The sequence below is a fragment of the Neomonachus schauinslandi genome, chromosome 14 (genome assembly GCF_002201575.2).
Source record: "Neomonachus schauinslandi chromosome 14, ASM220157v2, whole genome shotgun sequence".
NCBI lineage: Eukaryota > Metazoa > Chordata > Mammalia > Carnivora > Phocidae > Neomonachus > Neomonachus schauinslandi.
The window spans coordinates 92,353,710-92,377,100 of record NC_058416.1 but is presented as its reverse complement, the minus strand read 5'-3'; the positions used below and the strand labels follow the sequence as shown (position 1 = coordinate 92,377,100).

Sequence of the window (23,391 nt, the reverse complement as noted above, 5' to 3'; positions counted from 1 at the left end):
CGTCCATTTTCACCTTTCACCTCAGGTTTCGCCACGATTTCACAGAGATGCAAAGTATCACTACCTTACCTTGCCCCCCTCTCTATAGAAAATGTTGCAGAGGAAATCTCAGTATACCTCTGACTCTTACAGATAAGCCATGGTAGATCTGATCAGTTCTGGGTCGACAAACTTCGAGCCACTTCGGAGTGAAGGAAGGTAAGAAGTCCACCAGGTGGTAACCCTAGCGTCAGAGTCCCTGACCTCAGACAAAACAGCAGGCCAGCTGGGCCGGGCGCACCCTGTCCTCCCCGCCGTCTGCCAGAGTGACAACCTAACCTGCCAGCCAGCAGCCCAATCTCAGACCAAAGGAACTTTCCTGACCATTCAAGTATGTGATTCTACCTCCACTTTCTGCTGTTTCCTCTTTTCTGCAGAACTCTAGAAATACTCTGAGATACGTTAAATATAATTTAAGTGCTAATTTGAGCATTTCTGGTTCAAATTTAAAAGATCACTAGGTTACATCTTCTTCCTCCAAGAGGAAGACAAGAAGCCAAAAGCCCAGAACAAAGGGAGAGTCAGGGGAGGGGGAATTAGTGGGAGGAAGATGTCCCCAGTTCTGCAGACCCAGGACACAAGTACCATCCCATGTTGGCAGGGCATCTGAAAGGAAGGTAGGGTATAGGTCAGGTCCTGAGAATCTTAAGGTGGGAGGTTGGGAGGGAGGGAGCAGTAAGGGAGAGCAGGGAAACATCCTGGTGCTCAGGCGGTCAGTCTGCAGGGAGGCTCATCAATTCCTACAGAATGTCACCCCTCACATGAGCTGGACCTGGTGTGAAGACCAGCTCCCCTTGTCCCCAGTGACCGCCCCACTCCAGCCTTGTTGGTAAATATGGACAGACAAACATAGGTCTCTGACAGTGGAAAAAGGACATGAAAAAATGAAGGACCAATATGATCAAACTGAAAAGCTGCCTCCAGAGCAATGAGTCTCCAGGACTCTTCCTCCTTCCGACCCCTCATCCTTCTCTATTCAAGGAAGGGCCAGAATCCACAGCCCCAATATTCCTGCCTTCAGACAACAGGGCATGTTTTTTGAAACTTCTATTGAGAATACTCAGAAAAATAAAAGATACTGCATCTATAAAAAGTAACACAATCCGTGACGAAAATTCAAATAAAAAAACAGCTTGGAATTTTCTTAAAGTATAACTGTCAAATTGGAATTTTGAAAGACAGACTCTAACACCCCCAAAGCACATACAATAAAAAAGAAGAGGGGACGCCTGGGTGGCTCAGATGGTTAAGCATCTGCCTTCAGCTCAGGTCACGATCCCAGGGTCCTGGGATCGAGTCCCGCATCGGGCTCCCTGCTAGGCGGGGAGCCTGCTTCTCCCTCTGCCGCTGCCTCTATCTCTCTCTCTGACTCTCATGAATAAATTAAAAAAAAAATTTTTAAAAATTAAAAAAAATAAAAAGAAGAGAAACATAAAAAAAAAAGGTAAGCACCTGGGGAGACTGGCCCAGGATTTCCAAAATCATCGTAAGATTTGTGCTCTAAAGAGAACGAAGAACATGGAGGGGGTAAATTATCACGGAATATTATCCAAAAAATACCCAGACCTTAGAGGAGACATTGTCATCTTCTTTAAATTGAAAGGCTTAACAGAAAAGTGAATTAAAGAGACTCACACCTAGGACCATCATTGTGAAATTTCAGAACACCCAGACTTAAAGCAAACAAACAAAACAAAGAAACTCCAAGAAAGGAACAATATGTGATCTGCAAAGAAGCCAAGAGGATGACATCAACATCAGATGCTACAATAATACGAATATATCTGCAAACATCTAAGGGAAAATATTTAAACTCACAATTCTGTCCCTGCCAAATTGTTCATCAAATGTGAGGGCAGATTAAGGACAATTTCACGACACGTAAGGACTCAGAAAATTGATCCTGCAAGCCCCCTTTCTTGCAGTTAAGTGAAGACGTTCTCAAACATAACAAAGAAGTCAACGAAGACAGGACAAGACCTGCAATTCAGGAAACAGTGACCCAAACCAGGGAGGCAATGAAAGGAGTGCTCTTGGGGTGCTGACTCCACACCAGGTCTAGGGAAACATCACGTGGGTGGAAACAGGAAGGAGGGCTCCCAGCCACCAGTTTTCAGAGGAGACACTTGGAAAACTGGAAGAAGTTACAGATGCGATAAAAACAGGTAACGTAAGAAAAAAGGAAGGCAATTAGAAACCCCAAGAAAGTAAAGACATAACCACAGAAGACTAAGAAATTTAGGTGACGGGAAAATTGATGGTGCCAATATCCTCCTCACAAGGTGAGATGTCACAAGATGCTTTTGTATTTGGTAGACAAATATATATCTAAATACGTATTCTTTAGAGGTACTTTTAGCTACAATAAGAACTAAGATGAAACTAAGGAAATGATATTTCAGTCTCGAGATGTGGTAAGCTGTCCTCTGTTGCAGCAAGTGGTGACAGTAAGTCAGGTGGCCTGCAATGGGAGTGCAGGGGTGGCAGCTGTCTCATTTCATTTAACTCTTTCCTCACTGTCTTACTTTTAGTCGTATGCACATTTCACTTTGCAAACTAGAAAAGTAGGAGAGTGCTCATCCTTCCCACACCCCTTCAAATGAAACCCAAGTAGTTGTGGCATCTTGTGCAGAAGAGCATGGTCTGTGTGGAATGGACCCACCTGTGGCGCTGGTCTCACCGAGGGCAGTGATGGACACAGCCACAGTGGCATCTGCGGGGCGCATCATGAGGTCCAGCCCAGTCTGGAAGGAAACTTCCTTGGAGGACGCCAGTGCAAGGGACATCAGCCATGACTCAGGGGCAGCCAAAGAAGGGTCCAGCATGTCACTGCCAGCAGTCAGAGGGCAGAGGCCAGGGCCTGGGCAGATGTGGGGGAGAGTGGCAGGACTGTGGCCAGGCCCCTCCTGGTACATCTCACCGCCCTGCAGAGACCTGGGAAAGACAGCAAGCACCATCCCTTGGAGGGCAGAGACTCCCTCAGGCCGGGGCAGAGAGGCCTGGGAGGAGACTCCAGCCCCATTTGGGAATCCAGGTAGCCACTGACGGCTGTGGGGCCCACCAGATCCCTAACTGCCTTGTTTTCACAGTTCTACCTGTGGCTGCAAGGGTTCCAGAACACTTAAAAAAATACTATTATTGGAAACCTAAGACACACTAGCAGTTCATTTAAAAGGACCTTCAATGAAGCATTGTTCCACAATACTGAAAGCAGAAAATGATTAGGAAGACCCTAATAGTGGAATGAATGATGATGGCTGATCTTACAGGAATATTAGGCAGTAGTTGATAATAATTTAAAGACTCGATATTGCACACTCGCTGTGTCTCAGATGGTGCTCCTGGGCTTCTGTGACGCCCCTCCCCTACCCCTGTAATTTCTGCAACAACCTGCATCGTATTCCCTCCCCATCTCGCAGATGAGAAACGCACGGCACTGAGAGCTCACAGGAACCTGCCTAAGTTCATACACCTGGGCAGTGCCGGCCTGCATAGGAAGGGCCAGGTGCAGGGAGTGTCATGAGAGATGCTGATGTCACAATGGTAAATAGAAAAAGTGTCCACATCTTGATGGTTACACAAGGTGGAACCTGGACCCTCTCTCAGACCTAGTCCTGCTGACGGCCAGCACGTTCCTTATCCTTACATCAGGTCCATGCCTCATCCCTGGTGAGGGAACGTGCTTGGACAGTGCCTAGTGCATAGTCAGAACTCAAGAAATATTAGCTGTTACTGACTCAATGATATAGAAACAATACAAAATACCAGAAATAAAAAAGAAACAATAGCTAGGGTTTGGCTTTAGGAAGTAAGCCTGCGTATGTTTCTTTCCAACTCTGTTTTCCCCATTCTCCAATATATACATGAAGTCAGGCTGTGAGCCAGGCTCCAAGGAGCAAGTGTGGGGTCCCTGATATGGACTCCTTACCAGCGGCTTCTCCACCCCAGAATCACGGAGGTCTCTCTGCTCTCAGCAGTCACTGACCTGGTCTCACTGTCAGCCCCAACATTCACATGCCTGCTCCAGGCCTGGTCATCCACCCAAGACGGTGAAACTAAATAGGGTGATGGTCCCACGGGCTGTGGGGATGGCAGTACCTGGGAGGTGATGGTCCCACGGGCTGCGGGGATGGCAGTACCTGGGAGGCAGTGGCTTCGGCAGAGTCTCATCTCCAGAAAAGTCTGGGGCCAGGGCCAGCGACTCCCATGGCCCTTGAGTGGTCTCCCTGGACTGTGCAGGCCCATTTTCCTCCTGTCCTGCTGAAAGCCAATCAGGGAGGAGGGGAGGCTGGGTGATGCTCTGAGTCCCATCCCAGCAGGTTAAGAGCAGCCCTGCTGGCTGGAAAAGGGTGTTACTACTGAATCATTACAATATCCTTTGTTCCTTAGATGTCTTTTGTCTGAAGCCAATCCATAACTACAAACCCAGGAACCCCTAAGTCATGGTGGCTGGCTCGCTTCCCAAGTCGGCTCACGGACTCCTGGCCCTGGACACACAGTAACCTCTAAATGCAAACCAGCTGCTGCAGCCTCACTGGGGCCCATCCTGAGCCCATCCTTACCCTCAGCGTCAGGGACCTCGCTCACCACAAGAGGACGTCCTGCAAGTGCGCACTGGGAGTGGAGGGGCTGTCCCTATAACAGAGTGACCCTACCTAGGCCTAGCCCTAGATAGAGGGTGCCGGGCGTCAGGAAGAAGCCCGCAACCGCAAGGAGGGTGGGGCCCTGGAGCCACTCACCTGGCCACTGAGGCCTGTCCACACCCCCAGGGCCAAGGCGGGGCTGGCCTGAGGGCTGCGGGCGGTCCGGAGCCCTCTCCCTCACACTGGGCTCCTCTACTGCGTCCTCCGCGGCTGGCTGCAGGCGCTGGAGAAGGGCCCTTTGGCGCCGCCGGTAATTGGCGAACCAGTTGTACACTTGCTCAACAGTCAGGCTCGTCTCCAGGGCCAGGTTCTCCTGCTCCAAAACAGCACAGCCTCTAGCCCCGCCCCCGCCCCCTGAGCAGCAGGGGTGCCCGGGGCGACCCGAAGGGGCGGGCCCCGCCTCCCGCCCTGAGCGGCCTCCGGGCGGGGGACCCGAGCGCGGTCTTCGGCGCCGCCAGGCACGTCCTCCAGCCCGGCCTCGCTCCTCCCGCCGACGCTAACGCAGACACGTGGCGGGCCCGGGCAGCGCCACAGCCCCGCAGGAGAGCCGGCGCGCTCCGGGGTCCGGCGTCCGAGGGCCACTGGTCCGCGAGCGGCGGCGGAAGCCAGCCCACAGAGCTGGCGCGGCGACCGCTGGGAGAGCTCTGCCGATTGGACAGGGAGCGTGGCGGGTGGGGCAGGCACGCGAGCGCCCTCTTGATTGGGCAAGCCCCCACTTGGGAAAGCCTTGCTGATTGGAGGAGGGAGATAAGTAGGTGGAACTAACACAGGAGAACCCTGCCGATTGGACAGAGCAGAGAAGTAGGTGGAGAGAACAGGCCCGGACTTCGGAGCCGCAGGAAACCGACTCCTTCGGGTGGCGTCCCGCCTGTTCCCTCATAGCCCGCCCCCGACTCCGTCCCTCCAGCTTCCGGGGGCTGCGGTGCGGAGGGCGCCCACCGGCCTCAGCAGGTACTGAGCTCTGCAAATATCTGCCCCCCTGACGCTGGAAGCTCCACGACGACAGTCTCCTCAGCCTGGTACCCCGTGCCTGGCCGTGTGGGGACAGGATGACCCCACCTGAGAAAACTAAACCCTCCACGTGTGCAAGCTGGATGGTCAGCAGCTGCCGGCCAATGAGCTCCTGTCCTCCAGGGAAGCTCAGAGAAGCGGAAGCCACCAGCGCCCTGGCAGAGGGGCCACTCGGAAGGCCCGGGGGAGGGACGGGACAAGGGTGGGGGTCACCTAAAGTCGGGGGGCGGCTAAGGGGAGGGTGGCCTGGCCTCCAGCTCCTCGGCTCTTACCCTCTCGGCCTTGCTGGGGTTGGTGCTCACGCCAGAGGCAAAGTCGTGCAGCTTCTGGCGAACCTCTCTGGGAAAGTTCCGGCTCTTCAGGCCGTCCGGGCAGAGGGAGGGGGGTGGTGGGTTCCTGGATAAGGACAGTGAGGAGGTGGTTACAGACGCTCCTCCTGGATGCACCTCATGGGCTCCCAAACACTCTGCACCCCTGGACACCCTCTTATCTCACTGGCTGCCCCCCCCCCCCCAAGCTGTGTGCTGCTGAGTCCCAGGAGTCCATCCTCTGAAGGACAGAGGGGCCCAGCATCAGCCCGTTTTCACCTGCACACCCTCACGGGGGTCACCAAGCTCTCCAGTACCACTCACTGAGATGCCAGAGGTGACCAATGGCCCACAGCTATTGAAAGTGGATGATGAGGACATTGAGGTTGGTCATGCCACTCACTTTACTGTGTATATACATGAATTTTTCCAAAAGGAAAAACTGATATGTAAACAAATGGTACCAGCGGGGAACACCCAAGATATTCAAACACCAACTGAACAAATCACCATGGATGTCAAAAATGCATCCCACACATACCACATCCCAAATGGAGCTTGATCCTTCACTCTCCCAGTCTTCCCCCAGGCCCCAATTCTGTGCATCTCAGTGAGAAACCACCATGTTCCAGCCAATCAGGCCAAGAGCCCTGCAGGCTGGCTTTATTCTCTCTTAACCTCCTCCAACACATCCGGCTTGTCAGCAAATCCTCCAAAATCTGCCCTGACACACCCAGAGACTCCCAAGAGCCTCCTGCCTCTCTCCTGTACCAACCACCCTTAGGTGACACCCCTCTCGGAGACACCACCACCTCCAGGTGGTGGACCAACCATCGCTCTAACTCCGATATCACCCCCTCCTTACACTTCCAAGGGCTGCCATCCCCCACTCAGGCCTCTCTGCCAAGGCTTAGAGGAGCCCGCGCTGCACCCCCCTCCCCAAAACAAAGAACAAAGGTGGCATAGTCCTCTACTAAGCACATTCTCTGTCTAGTACTCCCCACTCTGAACTATGGAATCTACTTTGTGTCCTCTCTACTGTCCCTTGTCTGCACCCAGTGTCAGCTCCAGCACAGTAGGGCCCAGGCTATATCCCCAGCAACACCAACAGCACCCAGCAATCAGGGGCCTCTTCACAAACACTGCATACTGATCCCCAAATCATCTACTGAACTGTACTCTGCCAGGCCATCAGCAACTATATGGAGGGACATGATTCCATTCCTGAAGACCCCCAAGGCTGATGAACTTCTGGGTTTTGAGGACGTATCTCGTTCTTTGGCAGGCACCAGGGAAAAAAAATTCTCTCTGATCCAGGAGGAATCCATCTCTTCCAGTAACCAGGCCCCATAGCGCAGGAATCCCATTACTTGGGCTCCCAGGAGCTCAGAGCCAGATCTACAGCCCTTCCTGGTCAGTGGGCAACACCCAAGATCAAGAACAAAGGCTCTACAGTCTCAGTATCTAGCCTGGAGTCCTAGCTTTGCGTCTCTCTCCTCTGTAACCTTGGGCAAGTCCTGACCTCTCTGTGCCTCAGTTTACTCATCCATAAGTGATGATGAAGGAATAATAGTAATTAGCAGCTGTAATGTTTCCTTAGTGCTGATAATGGCTATGGTGGTAATTACTATTAAGGAGGACCCACCATCTCTCATGTGCCAGGCAATCTCCTAAGCACCACATACATCTCATCTGATGCTTACATCACTCTCATCTTTACCTCTCTTTAAAAGGCCCTGCAGCCCTGAGGGGTGGTGTTGCAGACCCAGGCCCATGGCACCTGCAAAGCCAGTCTGTGGGAATCAGATGACCGAAGGTACACGTGCTGGGCATCTCCCACAGGAGGAGAAGACAAGAGGAAGAGAGTGAGGTCAGGATGTCCACCTGCTGCCTCCTCCCCTGCAGAGCCCTCACTGGAAGGCAGTGGCTCCTTCTCCTTGCCCTGCAGGCATAAGTAGGAATGCACCCCCATGTCCAGCTGCGCAGGTGGAGAGTGTGGCTCAGTGCTGGGCACACGGGCTGATGCAGAGCCTATCGCCTTTTGACTATTACTGCTTTTTCTGACTTTTCCTGCATTTATCTCCCTATCTCTGCCTTACCTCAGCCCCACTGTGGTTTTAGATGGCACATCCCTCAGGAGTCCTGGGGAACACGCACAAATAAAGGCTAGCGGTGTACCTCTTCCTGCAGCGGAACTTCTGCACTGGGGTTAGCATGGCCACGCCCAGCCGCTTCATGACCAGGCGGTAGTGAATGTCGTTCCAGAGCTGTACCAGCTCCTGGCTGCCTCCAGGCACCTGGCAACCCTGCCGAGAAAAGCCTACTGAGACCTGGCTGCCCTCACCCATCCTGGAGCACTGCCCTCCAACCCGACCTGACCCTCGGGAAGAGCTGCTGGCTGAGGGGTGGGGCAAGGTCCCATCAGCCCTTCAGCCCTCCCACAAAGCAGCTCTCAGTCACTCCTTACAGGTGAGGAGCAGGAGTCAAGAGGAAGGCAAACGACAGGCCTGGGGCCACAGAACATATGAGAGGCAGACTCACAGAGCTACATGGTTGGATTTGAGGGTCCAAGGTTTGACCCGTGAAAGACCTTTCTCTCCCACCCAGCAGGGCTGCTCCCTCGCATGCTCAGTGAGTGCATTTTGAGCCAAGAGGGATGAAGTGGTTCTGGTCTGTGCCCCACCAAGCTCACCAAGCCAGTGCGACCTGTTCACATGACCAGACTCCGGAGATGGCCAAGGATGCCTGGTGCTGGCCTCCCGACACAGCCCTATGGTCTGTGTGGGGTTCCCGCATTTAACTCCAATGTTCTCAGGATCATCTCAGCAAGGGAGGTACCAACAATCATTCAGCCTTCCCTCTACAGTATCAGAAAAAGCCCATTTTGCGAGGCTGTGACTTCCAGTCTGCTGCCAGGATGCAGCCATCAGCCTTGGGCACAGTTGTCAGGGAACCCTGCCACCTGCAGGGTGGTCCTGGGCAAGAAATGCCCATTCTTGGTGTGCTGTCCCCATCATCTCTCTCAGGTCTCCCCTACACGTCAGCTCCTCAGAGACATTTATGGACCGTCCAGACTGAGTTTATAATCCCTCCCCTGGGAGTTTCCCATCACTGATGTCATTCACACATTTCATCACCGAGTGCCTCAACAGAGTCATTACAACTCCGTGTTTTCCCTTGTTTGTTTACTTTGACGGATTTGAAAAACTGAGCCCCTCTGACTCACAGGTGTTACATTAGGTGTCGTGGATCCTGTCACAAGCACAACGGAGGCGGCCGCTCCCTCAGGGGGCCTGCAGTGCAGCGACAGGAGGCAGACAGAACGGAGGCCTGAGGGAGGAGCCAGAGGGTGAACAAGACTCTACACTGGAGAATAAAGGGGGCACTGCCTAGACAGGGTGACGTTTAGAGCAGAAACCAGAAAGGAAGAAAGGCACCAGCCGCACGGAGGGCCCGGCTCCAGCCTCTGGCAGAGGGAGCAACACATGCTGAGCTCCTGAGACGAGGGAAGATGTTGGGAGTTGTATGAACAGCAAGGAAGCAGCATGGCGACTGTGAAGAAAGCAGGGGGAGAGTCTGACAGAGAGACCGGAGAGCAGACAAGCTCAGATTGCGGGCTCAGGTGCACACCGTGGCCCATCTGCTGCCTGTGAACTCTCTGGCTGCTACATGAAGGACAAATCAAGGGGACAGGAGGGGACTACACAGCCTATGGGGAAGGGAGTGGAAATTGAAAGAACTGGAAAGAAAGGAGTATCTTGGGGCGCCTGGGTGGCTCAGTCGGTTAAGTGTCTATCTTTGGCTCAGGTCATGATCCTGGGGTCCTGGGATTGAGCCCCACAGCAGGCTCCCTGCTCAGCGGGGAATCTGCTCCTCTCTCTCCCTCTACTGGTGCCCCTGCTCATGCTCTCTCTCAAATAAATAAATAAAATCTTTAAAAATAAATAAATAAAATCTTTAAAAAAAACTGAGTATCTCGAAGGTAAACTCAGCAGCACGAATTATGCATGAACTGTATGATGGGGTATTAGAGGGAAAAAGAGGCCCTCAAATCCCTTATTTGAAACCCTTTGAGCCAGACGTATTTTGGAATTAAGAATTTCTCAGATTTTAGGAAGTAACACAGGCATATCCTGTGTAATATGCACCACCCCAGTATAATCTGGAGCAGGCAGCATGCTGTAATCAAACATACCAGTATTTAGGTAGCAGAATGTACCATGGTCATATTAAATGGCTAAAGACCATAAAGACTTCACATCGGTGCAGGTCAGGTCACATCAGTGTCAAATGCATCCAAGTAACACCAGATGAGTGACAAAGATACTTTTGGTTTGCATGCTCGGTTACAGACCTGCAGCTAAGGGACTGAGGTTCTGGGTCTGTCTGACCGTCTTACCGACTGGGATCCCAACTCTCCAAGCGAGGAACACCACTCAATATGGATCTCATAAATGGATAGTTCGGCCTCAGATTACTAAGGCAGTTAGAACTCTGTAAAGAGAGTGGACCATTCTAGCTTGGTTTATAAAACGTCTCCCCAGGTTCCTGCCGACTTGGGGGCATTTCTGTGGTGTCTGGGATGGTGCTGTAGCTCTCTGCACGCCCCTCACAGACCAGTCCTACCTCCAGGACCCGGCAGGCAGCCTGATGCTGCTCCTGCTGGGCCAGCACCCGGGCACACACAAGGGCCACGTCCGCGTTGTCCAGGAGGTGCAGGCGGAGCGGGCTGTCCAACACGGCGGTGACCAAGGGCTGCACCTGGGCTGGGTCATCCTGGAGGTCCTGGCACAGCCTGCCTGCAAGAGTCACCAGATCTGCCAACGGTGGCCCAGTGCCCCCGCTCTCCCTCAGCAGCTTCAGGAAGCTCTGCATCCCGCGTCGGGTTCAGGCCCTCTGCAAACAAGACAGCAATCATGACAATGGCCAGCACTGCCCACAGGCTGACTGCACGTCCATCCACAACTCTGCAAGGCCCCTCTTGCCACAGGCATTTGTAACATGGTGGTAGGAGCTCACTGAGAAAAGGCAGAGGGGCATCAATGCCTGCTACAATTTCCCGTTTTTGGTCCTCATCTGTGTACTAGGTGCTCTCACTGCAATGGTTCATCTCATTCCCGTGACCCTTTAGTCTGTGCCCCATCCACAGGCCCCACACTGGTCCTCCCATGTCTCCTCCTCTCTGTTTCCCCCACAGTCTTACACATACAAGGTAACTGTGCTGTGTTTCACTCCTTCTCTTGGCTCAGTCAGGGCAGGGACCCTGTGTTGGGGTCATTAGATTTCCCCAGCATCCGCCCCATGGATGCCCAGGCCTCTCAGAGCAGGAGGAGGTACCGAGCTAGGGGCTTGGCAGACATTGCTTACATTCCTACAAAGAGGAGCCATGGGACCTGCCAGAGCAGGACTAACACCATCTGCTTTTGACTATTATGATTTTGAAAACAAACAAACAAACATATTTGAAAAACACAAAATTTTAAAGATTGCCCTAATCCCACACTTTAAAAAAAATATACAAAAGGATGAACATTTGCTGGGCCTCCCTGTGCCTGGTCCATCTACTCTGCACTGTCTCCCCCCCCCCCCCAACACACACACATATAGTGGTAAGCTATGGCAAGCTGGATTTGAAGCCTTTATGAATTTTTCTTTTTTATAAAAAGCTAACTATGTATACATACAGCAGTTTTTACCAAAAGAGAGACTGCTCATGCCATTACTCAATCTGGGCACTACCACAGGCTTATTCCCTAGACCATATGAATGGTCCTGCAGAGTACCCACGACAGAGTACCCATGACAGTAGGGGCCAGACTCGTTTCAACACCTGTCCACCCCCGAATATTCGGTAGCATGATAACCCTACTACCTTTGGTTCACAATTACTCTTACTTCTATAGAACAGACTCACGTAAGCGAGGTTCAAGAGTAGTGCTATATGGCATTGTGTTTTTAGTAGATGCTACCAAGCTGCTTTCTACAAAGGTGGTAAGAATCTGCGTGCCCGGAACTGCAGAGGGCAGGCCTGTGCGCACTCCCTGGCGGAGGGTCTGGCCTCAATTTCTAGGTCTTTCCACCCTGCACTGCCTCTCAGGTCCTTCTCAGCTCATGGGGCCGTCCACCAGGGGGAAGCGCTCCCGTCTACGCCGCTGCTTCTGAGCTTTAGTGCCGTTCGCTCGATCCTAACTTAGGGCCCAGCGTTTCTCCCCATCGCATTGGGCAGGAGGCCGCTGATCCCGCGTCCCTCGAGGGAGCCGAGGCTCCAAGGCTTCGGTGGGGGCGGGAGGGGGAGGGCTCCTCGCGAGACCCCGGGTTCTTCCAGCGCAGCCCCACCCCCCACCCCCCGCCCCAGCACTGGCTCTAGGAAGAGAGGCCAGGCAGGAGTCCAAGGGCCAAGCTCCTGCGGACGGAACCTCGGAGTTCAAGAACGAAGTGACCTCTTGGGGGGGGTACCCAGGCCCCGGGCAGGGATGGAGGGGCCCCGACCACCGGGCAGGGATGGAGGGAACCTGGGGGAGCGTGGCTCTGCTGGGCTCCCTGACCCGGGCACCCCCTGCCTGGCTTGACCCGCCCCCCACTCCTGTACCTTTCGGGGCGCGCTGCTCCCCGGCAAAGCCGAGATTCCTGCCCAGCTGCACCCGCCCCGCCCCGCCAGCTCACTGCGCCCCACTTCCGCGCTCGCTGCACGTGCTCTGCCCACACCTCCGGGGAGGAGGCGCTGGGCGCGGAAGGCGCGGTCGCTACAAAGTATCGAGGCTGCGGCCAATCGGGCGAGGGCTCCGCCCGACAACCTGGGCCTCTGGGCCTGCGCCCCGACGTACCCCTGCGCGGAGGAGGTCCGTCTGGGTTCGCGCGGGTTTGGGGGAGGCCGAGAAGTTCTGGGGCGTCCGAGAAGTTCTGGGGGGTCCGTGGGGGCTCTGGAGTAACCGGGAGTTTCTGGGGGTTTGTAGGCGCAGTCGAGCCTGGTTCTGCGCGTCCTCAGACCCAGGAAAGAGTGGGGCCAGGGCCTGGGGGGTCGTGGCTATGGAGAGAGTCTGGTTGGCAGTGGAGGAGAAAGCACCACGATCCTTGAGCCCGCGGAGGCAGGAGAAAGCTGTGACCTTTGACTGACCCCATGCCACCCGCCTGGGTGCACAGCGGAGCCAAAGCCCAGCTGAGGTTGCAGTTCCTGGGCGGACGTCCCCTTCCAGCGCTGAGACCCGCACCCCCACCCTGGCCCCCGTGGGAGGAGGGCGCCTTTCAAATCCAGAACCGCCCCCTCCCAGGAGACGTCGGAACAGAGGCCCCCGCAGAGGGCGCAGGGTCCGCGGTGCAGGTGCACCGCCCCCCACCCCCACCCCGGGAGCGGCCACCTGGGACAGCTCGGGCCGACCTCCACGCGATCCTGAGCGACCTAGGATGGCCCCGGGGCGGGTCCCAGATTCTCACAGACCCGCGTCAAAAGATGGACGGAAATCACTAAACTGCTCACGTCCTGGACTGGACAAGGTCTAGCCTCTGCCCAGGTGGTCTTTAAGCTGTGGGTTCTCTCACACAAGTAAACTCCAGAAATGAGGGACCAGGACGACTTCGAGTTGGTTTTTACAGGTGGTCAAGGTCTTACTGGAAAGATTCTCTGACGCCAGAGCTTATATATATAAGCTTATGTAAAAGACATCGGCAGAAAGATCAACATTTCAGCCTTTGTTCAAGTGCAAATCTGGAAACAATCCAACCGTCTGGTGAAAGATTTGCTAAATAAATCACACTTCACAAAGAGGACGGGCTCCTGGAAGGTTATTAGTAATTATGCTTTGGAAGAATGCTGACTTGACTGTGATCGTGATACATTGTACAATAAAAATGGTGTGTAACAAGACAGTTTGAGTGATTTGAGCCTATTCGAAAAGTACAAACGTGAAGTGATATATGCCACATTGTTAAACCCTGGTTGAACCTAGGTGATAGAATTATTTTACTTCATAACTTTTATTGGGCATTTTAATTTTCTTCTTTTTGCCTACCCATGTTTTCTACTTTTTATAAAAAGAGGATTCTGTCTTTAGGGTTGTTTTCAAGAGAAAACAACAGGGTTGTAGGAAGCAGTCCTGAATGACCAAGTACAGATGACCCTTGACCAACATGGGTTCGAACTAATGGGGTCCGCAGCTCCTGGGTGGCTCCGTCCGTTAAGCGTCTGCCTTCGCTCAGGTCATGAGCAGGGAGCTGAGCAAGCAGCCTGCTTCCCCGTCTCTCTCTGCCTGCAGCTTCCCCTGCTTCTGCGTTCTCTCATTGTCAAATGAATAAAGAAAATTATTTAAAAAAAAGAAAAGAACTACACGGATCCCCCATACCTGGATTTTTTTTTTTTAAAGATTTTATTTATTTGACAGAGAGAGACACAGCGAGAGACACAGCAAGAGAGGGAACACAAACAGGGGGAGTGGGAGAAGCAGGCTTACCACTGAGCAAGGAGCCCGATGTGGGGCTCGATCCCAGGATCCTGGGATCATGACCTGAGCTGAAGGCAGACGCTTAACGACTGAGCCACCCAGGCGCCCCTATACCTGGATTTTAAAAAAATAAACACAGTACCTTAAATATATTTTCTCTTCCTTATGATTTTAATAACATTTTCTTTTCTCTAGCTTAACTTATTGTAAGAGTACAATATAAAATACATGTCACATATAAATTATGTTAATTAACTATGTTATCACTGAGGCTTCTGGTCAACAGTAGCCTGTTAGTAGTTAAGATTTTGGGGAGTCAAAAGTTATACATGGATTTTGAACTGCACAGGGTTGGCATCCCTAACTCCTGCGTGTTCAAGAGTCAACTGTATAGTGAGGCACAGGGGAAATGAAAGATTTGCTGCAGCACACCCTCCCGTTTACAGTGAAATCTTTCTGTTAATGCAGTCATAGGCTCTTTGTCTAGGACACACTACATGCTCAATCAAAATATTCCTGATTGCTCTCCAGTGAATTGAAAAACTCAGTGGAACCTAAAATGTAAAAATATCTATGCTATTAAATTCAAATGTAATTCAACAAATTATATGATCCTAATTCACTAATATATTAGTTGATTTTTTTTTCGGTTGCCATTTACTGAACACTCAGTATGTCCCAAGTAAGATGTTATTATTTGAGGCTCCTACCCCACACCTGAGCTAAGATTATGTTTCCTTGTTACTGATAAAGAAATGGGTCCTGTGAATTTTAAAACACTTTCCAGAGGTCCTCTGGCTTTTTACCTGTCAAACCAGGAAGACTACATTCTTAACTTCAGCACGTAACTATTTCTATGTTTTCTAAATCAGGACAAACTCTTCATAAGCTTCACTTTGAATAGAGGCTTGATCTTCCAACAAAATGTAATTGACCCGTGCTCACTGTAAATAAGGGCTTCCTTCTCTCCTGTTCTTCCATGCTTTCGAATGTGGATGCAATCATCAGCACATAATACATTTTTTTTTAAAGATTTTATTTATTTATTTTTTAGAGAGCGAGCGAGAGAGAAACAGCATGAGAGGGGAGAGGGTCAGAGGGAGAAGCAGGCTCCCCGCTGAGCCAGGAGCCCGATGTGGGACTCGATCCCAGGACCCTGGGATCATGACCTGAGCCGAAGGCAGACGCTTAACCATCTGAGCCACCCAGGCGCCCCAGTACATAATACATTCTAAAGCACACTTACCTATTTCCAGATTTTGTTCTCTCCAGGACCAAGACTACCTGGGGTGGACAGTTCAATTACTTGACAACTATATGACCTTGGCCAAATTATTGATTCTCTCTGTACCTTCTTTCACCTTTGGTAATATGGGTATAATAATAGAACCCTTCATGGGATTGAGATAATTAGTCAATACTCAAAAGGGGTCCAAAGGACTGGTCTCCAACAGCTACAAAACGCCCTTATATGCAAACAGACATGCAACAAATCTGACAAATCTCCCAAGAGGTTCTTACCCTGGGGCCATCAAGAACGGTTCACGGGGCAGTGAGAATGGACATGAATTCCCACAGAGGAACCCATGGTGATGAAGGTAATTCCCTGGAAGGAAGAGAGGTTCAGGGTGAAACAGAGGTTCTTAGGAGGCTAATCTAGATTGCGGATCAGGGATTTAAAAAATGTATTCAACTAATAGGGGAAAAATATAAGAATCATCAGAAATTTTTCCCCCCAGAGTTTCTTTCTTTTTAGTAATCTCTATACCCAATGTGGGGATCAAAACCATGACCCCAAGATCAAGAGTCACATGTTCCTCCAACTGAGCTGGTGAGGCGCCCCCACCAGGTTTTTCTAAAAAGTAAATGTAATACGAAGGAATCTACCTTACCAGATCTTAAATGTGTTAAAAATAGTGTACAAATTAGTTTTTGATGTCCTCCCAAAGGACATTAGAAATGGCTCTCGTTTTTGCTGTGACAGAAGCTGTTCAGACTAACAGCCCTGCTAGAGGGCCCCCCCCCCACCACCATGGCATGCCTCCATGCTTGTTTTCTCTAGTGCCCAGCTTCCCCATGTTAGGGCAATGACTCAGCAGGTGGGGAGCCCACACTCCCTACAGTCTGGATCTATTAAGGTTCAGGCTGTGTTACAGAGTACTTTATCTTCCAAATAAGGCCAGGACTAGGGTGAGGCAAGTGAAGCATAAACAAACTCCATAATCAAGATAAACTATTTTAATGCAATATTTTTAAAAATATAAATTAACACCAAAGAATCCACAATGAACAAATAACAAAATTGTTTGAAAAGACGAAATGAGTATTACTCAGTTTCCCTTGTGCCTCAGGCTCTGAAGTGGCTAGGCAGTGGTGCTCCGCTCAAATGAGGCCCCTTCCCCTGTGCCTCTGGGGGTAGGTCAGGTGGAGCGGGGATCAGGGACTGAGTGCCCGTACTGGTTACTGAGCAGACAGCACATTCCTAATGGTCTGTAAGGTGGGTATTTTATTGTGGTGTAGAATTCTATGGTTTTGTTGTATCACAAGTTGTTTATCCACTCAACTGTTGGAATTTTTAACTGTTGGCAGTTCATATATTATCGGTAAAAATGCCATGAATATTCTTGTGACATTTTAGAGTGAACACAAGCACTCACTTCTTTTGACTATACAGCTAGGAGAGGAAAAGCAGAGTTATAGTCGTAGGTTTAGTTTTCGAAGCTGCCAGCTTCCACAACTGTGTGAACTACCTCCTTGTCTCACTTAGAGCTTGACGGCTTCCTGGGTTGGTGAGGTCTCTTTGCTTTCCAATTCTTATGATTTCCAAGCTCCCAGAGATGTTTCAGTGCTACTTCTAGTCTCTGGCTCCTCTGAGGATAGCCCTCTGGGAAGGCTTATGCCTTGGGAGTCTCTCAGTTCTCCTGACCCTTCTCCCATCTTTTGTAATAGAAAGATTTGAGTGCCTGGGGATGGTTCTCTTATATGGGGGGGGTGGGGAGCGGGGCAGGAAGGGATAGTGTGTTCTCAGTTCTCTACCCCTCCCTCAGCCTAAAAGTCCAGATTGCTTCTAAAGGATTTCCCTCAACTATTGCCCTGTCCACCTTCCTGCCTTCAGGTAGTATCCGCCTTGCACTTAGAGGACCTGGCACCTCGATGGGATTTTTTAAAGCTTTCTCTACCAAGGGTTCCATGAAGACCCATGGCGAAGAGTTGGCTGCACACTCCTTCACGGTGGGGGCTTTGGGACTCTAATGTGTCACCCCAGTCCATAGGCAACCACCTACTTGTCTCACCCCCATATGCCATGCCGGCCCTCTCCTCTTCCTGCATTTCACCAAGGATAAGAGCAGCAACTCTTTTCTTATATAAAGTGTTCCCTACTTTTCACTGCTATGTTCATTTGGGCTTGGGTTCTCCGTTTTCTAAGATGCTGTATGTAGGTTATCCAGTTTAACCAGAAGCAAAACACAACGAATGTTGAAAATATATATCCAGTACAAGTCCTACTCTAATTGCAATTCTGAATATTTGCCTGAAACTTATTTTAGCTTTCCTAAAGAGACAACCACATCTCCAAACAATGGAACTTTTTTTCCTGCCCTCACCCTCAATTCCTTACTTTGTTTTCACACATTGGCTAGAATTGTCATACACTGTTCAATAAAAGTGATGAGCATCTGTATACTTTTCTTAATATAAAGGAATATATATCTACCAATAAGTGTGACATTTGTCAGTTTTTGGAACATACTCCTTGCAAAGGTAAAGGACTTATTTTCCATTCCTAATGTAATAATATTTAAAAATAATCTATGGGTATTAAATTCCATCAAATGTTTTATCTACACACATTGAGATAATCATATGGCCATTCTTTTTTCTGGTAGTGTGGTTAATTTTATGAAAAGATTTTCTATTATTAAATCTCCCAACATCATAATGCATTTTTATAGGGTCACATTCCACTGCATATAACAGAACCAACTCTCATCCCACCCAAAAAAGAAAAGGTGGCTAAACAAGACAGTTCATTTCCCCTTATGTAGAAGATACTCAGATGGTAGTGGTGTGGGGCTGGTATACCAGATAGCCCTGCAGCAGATGGCTTCTGTCTTCCAGATGCTCTGTAGTGGTTGCTCAATCTCCAAGCACTATGTGTGCTGTGTATTAAAGTGAGGAATGATTACAGGACACTGAGGGGTTTTCTTCACCTGTTTTCTTGACAACCTTCCCATTAGACAGTGTCGGCAACCTCTATCTCATCACTCAGAATTTAGCAGCAAGATCATACTTTGCTACAAAGATAGTGGAGAAATGTGGCTTTTAAGGCTGGGCCACTGGCATTATGAAAAGTACAGTGATTCCACTGGTAATGAAGGGATACTGGACTCACAACTAGTGGTCTGCTACACTTCATATTGTCATGACTTAAAACACTCCACATTATTAGCATTTATGAATGCTATATTAACATTTAGTTTATTTTCAACTATGTTCATAAATATGAACTGCAAGTCATTTATCCCCCACATGTCGATTTGGGGAAAAATTGTAAAATGCTGGATTATCATTCCTTGAATTTTCCTGAGAATTATCAACTATTACTAAAAGTCTCTGGGGGACGCCTGGGTGGCTCAGTCGGTTAAGCGTCTGCCTTCGGCTCAGGTCATGATCCCAGGGTCCTGGGATAGAGTCCCGCATCGGGCTCCCTGCTCTGCGGGGAGCCTGCTTCTCCCTCTGCCTCTGTCTCTCTCTCTGTCTCTCATGAATAAATAAAAAAAAAATAAAATAAAATCTTAAAAAATAATAATAATAAAAATAAAAAAATAAAAGTCTCTGGAACTTCTTTCTGTTCTGGGGCTGGGGCAGGGTTAGAAGGACTAGGTAGATTTTCAAGACAGAGATTCAAATTTTTACTTTTCCTTTTTGTTTACTAGTTGTAGATCTATTCATTCTGTTAAATTTCATTTATCTGGTAAACTTTCTTTTTCCTTTCTTTTTTTTTTTTTTAAGATTTTATTCTTAAGCAATCTCTACACTCAACATGGGGCTTGAACTCACAAACCTGAGATCAAGAGTTGCACACTCCACTGACTGAGCCAGCCAAGAGCCCTAAATTTTCTTTTTCATTTAAGGTTAAGACCTTAATGTTAACATTAGCCTTTCCCACAGTATTTGATTTCTATCTTCAACATTATGTCAACATTTCTGGCTTCTACTGGGTAACGTTGCATGTGGATTTGCCTCACACAATACAGCAACCTTTAAAATCTAATTGACACGGGGTAATAGTACGCAAATCTAGACCTTCTCTTAGGTGTTCATTCTTTATTATGTGTGAATCTTCCTCAGAACATGTATGACAAAACACATATTCATATTTTCCAGGTCTGGGGGACATACTTTACAAATATCTGGCATTCCTTCTTTATGCAAGCTTTCTTTTCCCTTCTGTGAACCATTCTTCTTCACCCCACATATCTTTAGATTGGATCTTATATAATGAGCTGAACACAATAAGGACCAGGCATTCAAAAATCATTAAATACCTCCTTCAAAGAAGAAACAGTTTCTTTGGGTAGAAGATGGGATTCCCCCCCCCCCCCGAAGTAAAGAGTAGAAAGTGGAGGGTGTTTCAGAAATATCTGCAGTTTGGAATAGTCATATTCCTCCAACACAACCCTAAATGCCATGGTCCCAACTCTTTTCAGGTAAATGCTCTTTCATGTAAGGAAACTGGTGAAGAAAACAGACTTGGTGAGAAGGCAAGTAGCACAATGACTTTTTACCATCCTGACTCTACAGCTATACATACGGGCATTACCTTGGAGATACTGCAGGTCCATTCCACAGCACCACGATGAAGCAAATGTAGCAATAAACCGTGTCAAATGAATTTCTTTTGGTTTCTCAATGCATACAAAAGCTATGTAACAGTTATGTTTACACTACACTGTAGTCTATTAAGTGTGCAAAAGCATTATGTCTAAAAAAAAGCAATGTACACACCTTAATTAAGAATATTGCTAAAACATGCTGAGCTTTCAGCAAATCATAATCAGTGATCACAGATCAACATAACAAGTAATGAAAAGTGAGAAATATTGCCAGAATTAACTACAATGTGACACAGAGACATGAAGTAACAAATGCTGTTGGAAAAACAGCATTAACTCAATGCAGGGCTGCCACAAGCCTTCACTTTGGCGGGGGGGGCGGCAGGGGGAAGCATTACCTGCAAAGCACAATAAAATGACATGTGCCTGTACACACAACAGCAGCATCACTTACACGTACCCCTTAAACACGTACCAGGTAACTCAAATAAAAAGACAAGAGCACTAGAATTGTAGAGTGACAGTAACTAAATCTATCCTGGGTAGTCTATATAGAAGGAACTAATTAATAACTGCAGGAAAATGTTACCAGAAAACAAAAGCTCAGTTTGCTTTTTGGTACTTCAGGAGTCCATTAGAAATCTGAAATCTGGAATAAATATCTCAGCCTACTTTGATGATCATGCTGACTCCTTGGCAGGGCACCACGAATGATGATCCCATCATGACCACTGAGAGATTATCTTAATGAAAATCAAGATGTTCCAACTGGTGAGGACAGAACACATTCCAGCTTCACAAGCACATGGATTGTGCACTCTACTGATGTATATAACCAAAGAGGTAGTTGCCAGGCCCACTTACAAAGGGTACGAAATAGTAGAAAAGGTCTGTAGTATTGAAATGTATTCTTAATAAATCATATTATTCTAGTAACAAGTTGTATTTGTTAAAAACAATGTTGCTAAGTACAAGTCCCTGGGCAATGGCATGTATCTATCTAACTTACCTCTCATATGTGACATTCACAAGTAAAATGCCAAACTACACAAAACTCATATAGTACAAAGGAAGATAACATCTAAATATCCCTGTACGTCTTACGATGTATTTCTGGTTATCCCGATTGCATTTACTTACACAGTAAAAAGAAAAATCTTTATATTCTATTTTGGACATGCCTATCATTTATAGTTGAGTGTTTTCTCCAACCCTTTCCTAACAATTTGGAACATCTGGGATACAATTTCCCTCACAATACTTTGTAAAGGAAATTATTTTCCAAATTAATCAAAATAACAGTGAGGGGAACCTTTCTACCGAGCGTTCTGTTACTCCATCTGACATAGTCATAGCTCTTCATTCACATATTATTAATTTTTTAATGGAAGTTTGTCTTTCCTAGATCAAGAATTTCCCTAATTTATAGTTTCTCCAAGGTATGAGCTTCTGATACCTAAAGTATGTGTAATTTTGATAATTCTGCCATTCATTGGCTTTCCATTTTCTCATTAAAGTCCTGTTAAGAAAATCCTACTGTTTAATATGAATTTCAAAGGAGTGTGTTCTATATTCACTTGCTTTGTGAAACTTCCTCTTTGCAAATTTTATCACAGTAAAAAAATAACTTTCCAACATTCACTTCACTGATATGGTTCCTTACCTGTACAAACTTTAAAAAAGGTATGACTTGATGCTGAAAACTTTCACAGGGTTCACTAAATTCATAACTTTCCTGTGTGCATTTACTGGGGGGCGGGGGGGGGTATGTGTAAAAAGCAGCTTTCTGTGGGTGACCCTGCACATGCTGTGCATTTATAGGTTTCTATTCAGTATTAGTTGTCTGGTGTACAACAAGATGATCTCATTTATAGAGTTTCTCTTCTATAAGAATTTGCCGGTATTTCCTATGAATTGACTTTTGGAAGAAAGTTTCTTACATTTAATTCATCAAGATGTTTTTCATCTGCATGAGTTCTCTGATGCATAATGAGCTGTGACTTCCAACAAAAGGCTTTCCCACATTCAGTGCACTTACAGGGTTTCTCTCCTGTGTGAGTCCTCTGATGTGCACTGAGGATTGATTTCTGAGAGAAGGTTTTTCCACATTCATTGCATCCATAGGGTTTCTCCCCTGAATGAGTTCTCTGATGTACAATGAGCTGAGATTTCCTAATGAAAGCTTTCTCACATTCACTGCATTCATAGGGTTTCTCTCTTGTGTGCATTCTCTGATGTACAATGAGCCGTAATTTTCCACTGAAGGATTTCTCACATTGACTACATTTATAAGGGCTTTCCCCTGCATGAGTTCGCTCATGTACAATGAGTAGTGACTTCCAAATGAAGGCCTTCCCACATTTGTTACATTCATATGGTTTCTCTCCTGAATGAGTTCTCATGTGTATAATGAGATAGGACTTGCTACTAAAGGCTTTCCCACAGTCACTGCATCCATAAGGTTTTTCTCCAGCATGAGTTCTCTGATGAGAAATGAGCTGATCTTTCCTATTAAAGGCTTTTCCACACTCGCTGCATTCATAGGGATTTTCTCCTGTGTGAATTCTCTGATGTACAATGAGTTGTGAATTGAAACTGAAGGATTTCCCGCATTCATTGCATTCATGTGGTTTCTCTCCTGTGTGAGTTCTCATATGTATAATGAGGTATGACTTGCTCCTGAAGGCTTTTCCACATTCACTGCATCCATAGGGTTTCACTCCGGTGTGACTTCTCTGATGCACAATGAGCTGTGACTTCAAACTAAAGGCTTTTCCACATTGATTACATCCATAGGGTTTTACCCCAGTGTGAGCTCCCTGATGTACAATGAGCTGCGACTTGAAAGTAAAGGCTGTTCCACATTCACTACAACCATAGGGTTTCTCCCCTGTATGAGTTCTCTGATGAACAATAAGGTTTGACTTTGTATTAAAGGCTTTGCTACAGTCACTGCATTCAAAGGGTTTCTCTCCTGTATGAGTTCTTTGATGTATAATGAGCTGTGACTTCAAACCAAAAGTTTTTCCACAGTCGCTGCATTCATAGGGCTTCTCCCCAGCATGGGTTCTCTGGTGTGAAATGAGCTGGTATTTCCGACTGAAGGCTTTCCCACATT

At 48.3% G+C, this 23,391-nt stretch overlaps 2 protein-coding genes across 2 annotated transcripts in view; both read right to left on the bottom strand.

The window, feature by feature from the left end:
• The window catches only part of ANHX (anomalous homeobox), a 44,853-nt gene that overhangs the window by 3,064 nt on the left and 18,398 nt on the right, over nt 1-23,391 (bottom strand). Inside the window, exons 2-7 of the mRNA XM_044920911.1 lie at nt 10,628-10,897; nt 8,180-8,307; nt 5,966-6,089; nt 4,779-4,995; nt 4,179-4,299; nt 2,702-2,973 (exon numbers count right to left, since the gene is read on the bottom strand). Of these exons, the coding sequence (XP_044776846.1) occupies nt 2,702-2,973; nt 4,179-4,299; nt 4,779-4,995; nt 5,966-6,089; nt 8,180-8,307; nt 10,628-10,876 (1,111 nt within the window). The 5' untranslated portion in view covers nt 10,877-10,897. The remainder of the gene's footprint in view (nt 1-2,701; nt 2,974-4,178; nt 4,300-4,778; nt 4,996-5,965; nt 6,090-8,179; nt 8,308-10,627; nt 10,898-23,391) is intronic.
• Nucleotides 21,136-23,391, bottom strand: part of LOC110582307 (zinc finger protein 268-like) — an 8,408-nt gene continuing 6,152 nt past the window's right edge. Inside the window, exon 4 of the mRNA XM_044920910.1 lies at nt 21,136-23,349. Coding sequence (XP_044776845.1) covers nt 22,181-23,349 — 1,169 coding nt within the window. The 3' untranslated portion in view covers nt 21,136-22,180. The remainder of the gene's footprint in view (nt 23,350-23,391) is intronic.